Below are 10,737 nucleotides of genomic sequence, written 5' to 3'. Positions count from 1 at the left end.
AAAGTTTAATAGTTATTCCTGTGGAGATTATGGAATAAAATAAAAGAAAACATACATATTATAAAATCTACAATATTAACAAATGTACACATTTAAAAAGTTTTAATTTGACTTCAACGCTATTGCTGGCTAATCAACTCCGATGCAGATGGCTGCAGTGACTTTTTGCTGTCACCTACTCCTCACTCGTTTCCTAGTGAGTCCTAGTGCCCTGCCGGTAAATTAACAAACTGCATTCCTTGTGGAACAGTTAATGCTAAAATGTTCCAACATATTTTTTTATAAGTAGTTGCAAGACGTGAAACGCTTCAAACCACGGGCGTAAGAGCAATTTTTATCTGAAATGATATGGACAGGGCTCGAAATTAACTTTTTTACTAGGTAAAAAAAAGTGGGATCAGAAGTAGCGTACACCCAAACAGCGTCTCTCAAGTTCTGATACCCAACCTATCTTCAGCTTCGAGTACCCTGGAATTTGTCAAGCATCTAGTCTTTCTAAGCAATATTCAATAATTATAAACGTCAGTCACATTCCTTTCCCACAATAAACTGACCATTTGCCTTGCTTTCTCACAGACAATTTAATACATTCCAATTCAACATAAAAATTATACAATCCATAGTAAAAAAACATTTCCTTCCAGTTGGTTGAAATCTTGGACCAACTGGTCCCTAGCTTGGCCATCAGGAGATGTCTTAGTTCATGTGTTGTCGGACGGAATTCTCTGCAGAAAATTCCTAGCTCTATTGCTGCAAGTGTCTATTGCTTATCCCCCCCATCGTCCGGGGACAGCAAGTGTCCCATTTCTTGCAGTTGAACTGTCTCTGTGTCATCCTCGAGCAACATTGGGAAACTGTCTTTTGGATCCTCTGTATCTCAGTCCCGATCTGGTGGTGTGTGGTGGGGAGGTGAGAGGTGAAGGTGATGAACAGGTTGGTGGGGCTGACGCTGCCGGTTGACAGCAGGCTGTACAGGTGCTTGGGCCTTGGCCTGTTGTTCCTCTTCATCTGCTACCTCTCTCCGTTGGTCGAGTGGTGGGCGTCTTTGGGGAGCACAGTTGTTGAAGTCTGGATTCAGCACCTTTTTGACACACTGAGACAGGGGTGAAGGTTTATCTGTCCCTTTTCACAGCCTCTTGCATCCAATCACCATAGGCTCTCCAATTTGCCTTGAACCTGGCTTTCCCTCTCTTCTTCTCGGTTTTTCTCTCTATAACTTAACTTAAAGTTCACAGATAATAACCCCATTTTTAAACAAGCTTTAATCTTTAAAAAGCTCTTAATCTTAAAAAAAATCAAATAAATTAAGACAGAAACGTATGTAGTTTTGAGAACATTTATTGTGCAAAAATGCATTATGTTGTAATTATACAACAAAATGCTTAAATGTTGCAGAGAAAAACTGGTGTCTTTTTAGTTAAGGAACAGACACTGTACTGAAAATACTTTCAGTATTAGGCAAAGAAAATTATTTTGTGTAATGCACAGATACTTTAAATAAAAACATATTTCAAACAAAGTTTCTTACCTGCAGCATAATGTAATGCATTTGGTTTTAAGCATTTTGTTCTCGTAATGAAATGAACGGAATAAAGGAACGGATACTATGAATTAGGGAAATACTTCCAGTATTAGGCATGGCTATTTAACAATTCTTCTAAGTGTAGTGCACAGATACTTCAAATTAAAACATAATGAAGTGCAAAATTAAATAATAATAATAATATTTTTTTGGAATAAAGAAAATACTTTTAGTATAAGGCACATATGTCAACTAAAGAAAATGTTTCAAGAATAAAAGTTTATTTACAGTAGTGCCATGCCATAGACAGTAAAAAGAGCAAAACAGTGCAGAAGGCACCAAATGTAGTTTTAGTTATTTTCTTAAAGGACACACAAGATGCAAAGAACAGGAAAAACTGGTGTTTTCTCAATTAAAAAGCAACACAACAAAAAATCTTAAAATCGGGCACTCACTGAGATGGTGTTTACACCATTTGTCAGGCCCTAAAGATTATTTGCCAGGAACACAAGCTTGTCCACAGTCTCTGGCTTCAACAGAGACCGGTGGCATGTAACAATGTTGCCACCGATGCTAAATGCCCTTTCTGAAGGAGCACTTGTGGCCGGGATACAGAGATATTTCTGGGCCAGTCTTGCCACCCTTGGAAAATTAGCTTGGTACAGCCACCACCAGTCCAGTGGGTCAGTCTCTCCATCAACCTGCATTGTCTGCAGGTAACTTTTTAGCTCCACTTCGATGGCCTCTCTGTCAGCGAGAGCAGCTGTGCCATCGGAGGCCTTTTTGAAAAAGCTTCCAAGGCTCCGGTTCACCCTCTTGGATTGCCTTTCGACAGGTACTTCAGCAGCTTCAGCACCATCAGCAGCTTCAGCATAATCAGCTGCAGCTTCTGTGCTTGTGTGTGGCTCTGTGACCGTTGCAGCTTGCACCTCCAACAGTGACAGATATTTCTGCTACCGCTCTGGTCTTGATGAAGTCCTGGTGGTCATCAGCTATATATTTACCTTTGAACCGTGGGTCGACCAAGGAGGCCATATCCAGCAGGTCAACCGTTTCTGGGTCTGAGTATTTCTCGTTTAAGTACTCCAGGATTACTTTTTTCATGTCTGTGGTCAGCTTTGTGTCATCATCAGATGCAGCAAGAACAGTGTTGTTGAAAAGATGGAGAATGGGTTTGATGTACGACACACTGACATACTCTTCTCCAGACAGCGCGTCTGTGAATTCAGGGAGTCAGGTGGCTGAGCGGTGAGGGAATCGGGCTAGTAATCCGAAGGTTGCCAGTTCGATTCCCGGTCATGCCAACTGACGTTGTGTCCTTGGGCAAGGCACTTCACCCTACTTGCCTCGGGGGAATGTCCCTGTACTTACTGTAAGTCGCTCTGGATAAAAGCGTCTGCTAAATGACTAAATGTAATGTAATTCCAGCAGTGGGCCGAGGGTCTTGCTTATAGATTCCAAGACATTTGTATCTTGCCAAGTGGGTACCAGGTGTCTGGTTTTCTTGTTTGCTTTCAGTACCTGTGATAGGGCCTTCTCTTGTTCAAGCACCCTCTGGATCATCAACTGGCGTGACCCCCACCTTGTTGGTGTTTCTGTGATGAGCCGATGAAAGGGAAGATGGTGCTCTGCCTGGGCTTTCTTCAACTCTTTTCTTCTTTTCCAAGAGTGTGAAAAGGCACTCACAATCTTCTTGCATAAGGCAACAGCACGGTCAATTTGGGGTCTTTCACACTTTTTTCTGTTGACAAATTTGTAAGATATTATTAGTTCATTTAATTTCACGAGGTCGCTGCTGACCTCGACGGGGGACGTCCTGGATCGGTGGAAGGAATACTTTGAAGACCTCCTTAATTCCACCAACACGCTTTCCGACGTGGAGGCAGAGTCTGGGGACATCGGGGGGGGCCCTTCTATCTCTGGGGCTGAGGTCGCAGAGGTGGTTAAAAAGTTCCGCGGTGGCAGGGCCCCTGGGGGTGGATGAGGTCCGCCTGGAGTTCCTTAAGGCTCTGGATGTTGTAGGGCTGTCATGGGTGACACGACTCTGCAACATCGCGTGGACATCGGGGATAGTGCCTCTGGACTGGCAGACCGGGGTGGTGGTTCCCCTCTTTAAAAAGGGGGATTGGAGGGTGTGCTCCAACTTTAGGGGATCACACTCCTCAGCTTCCTTGGGAAAGTCCTGGAGAGGAGGGTCCGTCGGATTAAATATTTTTTTTAATGCTGTCAAACGATTCAAATATTTCATCGCATTAACGTCATAGTTAACTTGCAATTAATAGCACTTTTTTTAACTATTCTAAATGTCCCTTGATTTCTTTTTGTCCCATAATTTGTTGTCATTTTAATGCTCTTAAAAAAGTGGATCGGCTTGCTTTGTTCAAATGTATTTTTATTGAAAACAACATTGGCATGTACTCTAGTGTTCAATTTCACACTAACATGCTCACTTGGAGCAGTCATTCACACTTGGAGCAAATAATCTCTCACACAATGTAACACTGTCCATCCTTTTTGTGACAACGTAATACAAACTTTTGTGTGACAACGTAAATACGTTGTCACACAAACAGCCACTTCAACAGCCCTTTCTATGGGATCAAAACAGTGTGATACAAAATAAAACTAGAGAGGGTACAATTTCTGGGGAAATTGTAGGGTGTGCTTGCTTGCGTCGGTTGCAGGTGGGTCCGTCCCCATAAGTTTTTCTCTTCTAGTGACATTTTTCAACCATTTAGCCTACTCATATTGCGTAATTCATTAAGAATCCCCTTTGAAACAAACTACTGTAACAACGTTGTCACCGGCAGTATTTCAGATGGAATCGCGATTCAAACAGTACCATCTGCCAACTGAAATATGCCCCCAAAAACAAAAATAAGCTTGACATCTATTTAGGGAGAATTGGCTAATTCAAAAGAGGTTTGCTACGAGCAAACTAGTTGCGGTGGCTAGCCAAACTTCACTGAGTGAGGGGATTGTTTGAAAGCGTCGGAAATGAAAACGTTTCTTTTGACATAAAGTTTAGGCTGTGGCACTGAAGCCAGCAACGCACCACACAAGCTTGAGTTTAAATACATTATTTAATGTTACAATACTTACTGTACATGCAAGTCTTGATTTGATTAAATGTACATGTATGATGTTGCTAGTACACCACGGCACGATACTCGCTGTGCAAAAGCACATCTATGCACGTTGTATCCATGCGTCGTTGCTAACGTGTGCTGACGTTGTGACGTAGGCTAGCACTGAGTACCCTTTGTTGACAAAAGGCACGTTTTGACACAAAAACTTAAGTTCAGCCTAAACCGTGCAACGGAACGTAAATCCCAATAGAAGAAACGCAATCGTGACCAAGACGAACATTTTGACACCGACGTTGTGTATGTAGTCCAAATATTGACTGATCCTTAGGGGTGGGAAAATAATAATAAGAAGAAGATATATGTGAGAGAACAAAGGTTGTGCCCTTGCCGAAGGCAAAGCACACCCAACTAGAGAGGGTACAATTTCTGGGGAAATTGTAGGGTGTGCTTGCTTGCGTCGGTTGCACAGGGGTCCGTTTTTCAATGACATTTTTACAACTGATATTTCTGTATATTTTATATAAAAATGCGTAGGGCCTACTTATTATTTATAAAGATTACATAGATTTAAAAGCATCTTTTTTTGTTGCTCATTTACAACTCAAAATACGAGTGAAGTGTAGAATGAAATATGATGTCTTCTCATTTCCCCTGCAAGAGGCAGCCTCATAGCTGAATCAACGAATATATTTGGCAGACCGGTGTAAAAATTGACCTAATCTCTATGATTTAAACGTCCTTTTAAGTTTTCCCTTCTCGCAATATTTTCAGGCATTTAGCCTACTCATATTGCATTCATTCATTAATAAAGAACCCGCTTTGAAGATTATTCTACGACGTTACCCACAGTAGAAGATGGAATCGCGATTCAAACAGTACAATCTGCTAACTGAAAATATGCCCCCAAAAACGTAAATAAGCTTGACATTTATTTTGTGGAAAATTGCTCATTCATAAAAAGCTCACTGGTAGCGATCATTGTCAGTAACAACGCAAAATGCGATATAGCCCTGTGTGGAGAAGCTGCCCTGGTAAATTCTACTACTACAGACAGTACAGTACTAGACTACTGCTGTGCTCGTCTTGGTAGCGATTGCGTTGGTTGAATTCGATTTAACGTTCCGTTGTACGGTTTAGGCTGAAATTAATTATTTTCATGAACAGTTTAGGCTGTGGCAATGAAGTTCAAGTTAGTAGTCAGATAGTTTCACCTATTGAAAGACTTGATTTAAGTAAGGGGAGTGCCGAACATGTTCTGTCGCCGTTTGACTTCCTAAACAGCTGTGTAGTATGGAATATGGAACGCCGACAGGGTCAAATGTACTCGTAATTTAAACGCGTATTTTTGATTGGACACCCGTTTAGGAAGCGCCTGCAGCTGTTTCATAAGCGGCTGCAGCCGTAAATGTGCAGGCGAAAGTTACACATGAATGTACGCGTTAGTTAATGCTTGCAGGCGTTAAATAAAGGCCTGTATATTTACACGTGCAATTGCAGGCGTTAAATAAACGCCTGTATATTTACACATGCAATTGCAGGCGTTAAATAAACGCCTTTATATTTACACGTGCAATTGCAGGCGTTAAACGCCTGTATATTTACACGTGCAATTGCAGGCGTTAAATAAACGCCACATGCAAATCACTGCCCACAATTTCCCTAGCTCCTCCTGCAGTTATCTGGGCTAGTGTGATTTGATTCTTCCCTGTATTTTCAAGTACCAGCTCCTCCCCACTGTAGAAGCGGAAGATTTCAAAACAAGTTTAGCCCAGCACACAGAAGTTTGAAGGATGAGAAGATGGCAAGAAGGAACTTCCTAAGACAGTGTAAGCCAGAGGTGTAGTCCAGGGTATACGCTGGTATACGGCGTATACCTACTTATTTTTCAGTCAGCATTGCGTATACCCACTTCTAAATCCCCCCTGATGCGCATCATTCAGTAATATCTGTGAGTCAGATTGCCTATTTTCTTCCTCGGGGATAGTGAAGCCATGACCCACCCTCCTCTGCCTCTAATTGGCTGGTACACGCTGCTTTCACTGATTAGATTGGTTAACTTTAGGCATGAGGACTGATGAGCCAATCAGAGGCAGAGTAGGGCGGGTCATGCCGAGGAAAATATCTCAGGTGCCAGTGAAAAAAAAAAAAAAAAAAACTCAGGTGCCGGTGCCACTTGACTACGATAACGGCAGCAGACCAAACAACAGATGAAGAAATGACACAAGCGGCGGTGTGCCACCCCAGTTGATGGAAGACATCATTCTGAGGTAAGTTTTAAGGTGGTTTCCAAATGAATCATTATTTTAAACTACTGGCAAATTGCCAGTGACTGCACATTTAGAGAAGAGATGTTGCCGCCAATAGTTAGTGCGAGTCGGCTAACGTTATGAAGCTAGCTACGTAGATTGGGATAATGTGGGGAAACCGGGGCATTGTTGGTTTTCAGTAAGTGTTTAATCAACCCAGTTCATAAGAATTTCATACCAGACTGATGAAACTGATTATCTCAATGTTTATGAAGCTTGTTTATTATTGTAAAGGTCTAAATTATAACGTTAGCCAAGTTACTAAGCCCTAAATTATAACATTAGCCAAGTTACTTAGCCCTAACTAACCTATATGATCTAGTTTAATTGCATAGTAGCTAAGCTGGTAGTTGATTTTTAAGTAAGTTAAAACACAAGAATGGGGACAAATAGTTTAAGATTCAGCCTAAAACAATATTGAGGTCTAATCAGGCTGTCTTATTTTGTATAGGGACAGGTAACCATGAAAAGGAAGGGAGATATTGCTGACTTTTTTGTAAAGAGGCACAAATCAGGCCCAGATCAGGCCCAGGCAGACCCCACCCCTAAAACCAGCAGCCCTGGCAGCTCTCAACCGGGAGCTAGCCAGGCAAGTCTATGGCAGGCCGTTTTAACATTTATTTCTATAAACGTACTAGTCACTATTTTAAAGTTACTAGTACTTATTCTTTAGTTACTAGTAACTAATCCAATAGTTACTAGTATCTATTCCCGTTTTACTAGTAACTTTCATTAGATACTAGTAACTATTCTTTAGTTACTAGTAACTAATCCAATAGTTACTAGTATCTATTCCCGTTTTACTAGTAACTTTCATTAGATACTAGTAACTATTCTTTAGTTACTAGTAACTAATCCAATAGTTACTAGTATCTATTCCCGTTTTACTAGTAAGTTTTCATTAGATACTAGTACCTATTTTTTAGTTACTAGTAACTATTCCGACATATCCCGAAACCAATAAGTACTAGTAACTATTGCCAACAAGATATCTAGTTAACATGCAAATTAGCTTGAGAAGATATCTAGTTAACATGCAAATGAGCTTCTAAAGATATCTAGTTAACATGCAAATTAGCTTTAGAAGATATCTAGTTAACATGCAAATTAGCTTCTGAAGATATCTAGTTAACATGCAAATTAGCTGCTGAAGACCACACCTCACAGAAGACAGCGCCACAGAGAAAATATCAACGAACCAATTTGAGAAATGGCACACCTATGTGTAATTGAAGAAATAGGACGAAAATGCAGAGCATTAGAAAGAGCTTTCCAACAAGCTAACATAAGCCACGCACGATTGATGCCGATTGAGTCATCACTTGTGAATTTAAGAAGACTGGACGGTATTTTATCGGTGGAGACAATGCAAGAACTTGTTGCTAGCCTTGAAGAACTCCGAGCTCTCATCACCACCACACATGCGATGTCAGGAGAGCACAGCGAAGACGCCTTTTCAGCCCCTCGTATGCCCTCAGGTAACGTTTGGATTTCACTTTTAGAATAACATTACTCGTACAATGGTAATATGGTGGTTAGCCAAATATACCTTGTATTAGAGATCCCTGTAGGTTATTACTTAAGATAGCTTGCTAGCTGTCGAGCGCCGATGTTATCTACCTTGACTTTACAGTATTGTCTTTATTAGCTACATTAGTTGCTAACGTTTCCTGACCATCTCTGCCCAACTTGTATCTCTAACTTATGTTCTCAGGCCAGCGAGGGAGACCTAAAATTGCCATAACAAGGCAGCAAATACAGTTCCTCGTGGGTCAAGGCTACACAGTCAAGCGGATGGGACAGCTGCTGAAATGTTCAGCATCTTTTTTATATAAGAAAACCAGAGCGCTTGGATTACCAATTAGGAGTTCCAGGTCAAGAACCCTAACCAATGAGGAACTTGAAGATCATATAAGAAGACTTCACAGACAGTTTCCGAGATCTGGAAATGAGGTGACATTGTTATAAGTGTATTATAACTAATCAGTATTTTTGTAACATTTTCTAGCATCCTGGCCCACGTTTTCATTCTGAAAGTTTGTTGGCCTTTTTGTTAGCATTAATAGACAGTGTTCATGCACTACCGCTCAAATGTTTAAGAACACCTAGGGTTATTAATGTTTTAGATAGTTTCACTAAGGTGACATTAAATTGATTAAAATAGATATCCAATACCTTACCAATGTTGCAAATATCTATCACTGTTGTAAATGACTGATTCATGATTACTAATGTAAATACAACTGCAGAGACATTTTCCTTTTAGCTCATTCATAATTAATTATGTTTGACTATTATTTCTGATATATTTAATGCCACCTTGGGGAATGAAGATTCAATTTTCTATCAAAACACGTCAATTTAGTAAAAAAATGTTTTACCAAAGGTGTAAGTTGCCTGTGGTTTCAGATGATGAGGGCATTGCTGCGAGCAGAAGGATTCTTTGTAACACGACAGAGAGTGAGAGCGATGCTGACTTATATTGACCCAGCGGCTGCTGCGCGAAGATGGAGTGCTACCGTGGCAAGAAGAACATACCATGTGCCATATCCCAACAGTCTGTGGCATATGGATGGAAACATGCGTCTCATCAGGTATTCAGTTGTATTTGACAATTAAATATGCACTGTTGTACCAAGCAAACTACTTTCTTCAGTAACCAGCTTCCAAAAGCTGTAGAACATGTATTCCCTGATTATCAGAAATATCAGAAATTCAGCATTTATAAGATTGTCAGCTGGAAAGAGAAACTAGTTTGTTTCTTCTCATATTCTACAAATGGCACCATTAAAGATGTATTGTATATAACTGAGAAGTACTAATTTTGTTGACCAATAGTTTTTCCTTTACAGGTGGGGCTTAGTTGTTCATGGAGCCATAGATGGATACTCACGCCTAGTAACATACCTAAACTGTAATACAAACAACAAAGCTGTCACTGTACTTACACAGTTCTTGAAGGCAACATGCCTGTATGGACTCCCATCCAGAGTTCGCTCTGATCATGGTGGGGAGAACACACAAGTAGCATTGTTCATGAATATTGTCCAGGGTGTAGAGCGCAGTAGTCACATAACAGGGGAATCTGTTCACAACCAGAGGATAGAGCGCCTCTGGAGAGACGTGTTCCTGCAAGTTCTACACTACTTCTACAATGAATTCTACAGCCTAGAGGATGCTGCCATACTAGATCCAGAAAATGACATCCACAAGTTATCACTACACCTGACCTATCTACCAGAAATTCAACGTAGGTTGAACATGTTTAGAGAGGCCTGGAATCAGCACAGTCTAAGGACAGAAAACAACCGAACACCCTCACAGATCTGGACAGAGGGCATGCTGACCAACATAGAGGCAGACAGCACTCCCATCAACAACGTATTTGGTGATGACCCATATAGGGAGGACAGTTTAGAGGCCCTTCTGGCACAACATGGCATCAACAACTTTCGAACTGACAGAAGAACAGTTCCCAGCTGTAGTTGTCCAACAACTCAATGTAAATCTTAACCACCAACAACAGCAAGACATTTTGAGGGCTATAGAGGGAATTGTGGACTTGAAAGTGAAATATCAAACATGCTGCACTGAAATTTCTAATAAGTTGAATGAGCCAGCCAGGGGACTGCCTTGAATCACATGACTAATGCATGTCTATGCTCTCTTTTTAGATTTGCCTTGCAATGTGCTTGATTCATAGATCTAGGTGATGTTATAGTAACAGAAAGACCACTTTTATTGTACAACCCTTCAGTCACATTTAGTTGAACAACATTTTTGTACAATTGTAAATTACGTTTGAGGTTCAGAAACAAAA

The 10,737-nt window shown here is 40.8% G+C and overlaps 1 protein-coding gene across 2 annotated transcripts; it reads left to right on the top strand.

Moving 5' to 3' along the window:
* The first annotated feature begins 7,757 nt into the window (after positions 1-7,757).
* On the top strand, positions 7,758-10,737 carry LOC134039966 (uncharacterized). Of its 2 annotated transcripts, none has more exons than XM_062486185.1 (4): positions 7,758-8,395; positions 8,632-8,870; positions 9,375-9,511; positions 9,770-10,737. In XM_062486185.1, exons 1-4 carry the CDS (start codon positions 8,128-8,130, stop codon positions 10,428-10,430), a joined length of 1,305 nt encoding a protein of 434 aa, XP_062342169.1. In that variant the 5' UTR covers positions 7,758-8,127; the 3' UTR covers positions 10,431-10,737. The 2 variants fall into 2 exon arrangements, with proteins under 2 accessions (XP_062342169.1, XP_062342167.1); XM_062486183.1 differs by having other exon boundaries at positions 7,759-8,395; positions 9,327-9,511.

The sequence above is a fragment of the Osmerus eperlanus genome, chromosome 19, assembly GCF_963692335.1.
Source record: "Osmerus eperlanus chromosome 19, fOsmEpe2.1, whole genome shotgun sequence".
In the NCBI taxonomy this organism is placed as follows: Eukaryota; Metazoa; Chordata; class Actinopteri; order Osmeriformes; family Osmeridae; genus Osmerus; species Osmerus eperlanus.
The sequence above is the reverse complement of the archived record's forward strand: the minus strand, read 5'-3'. Positions and strand labels throughout refer to the sequence as shown.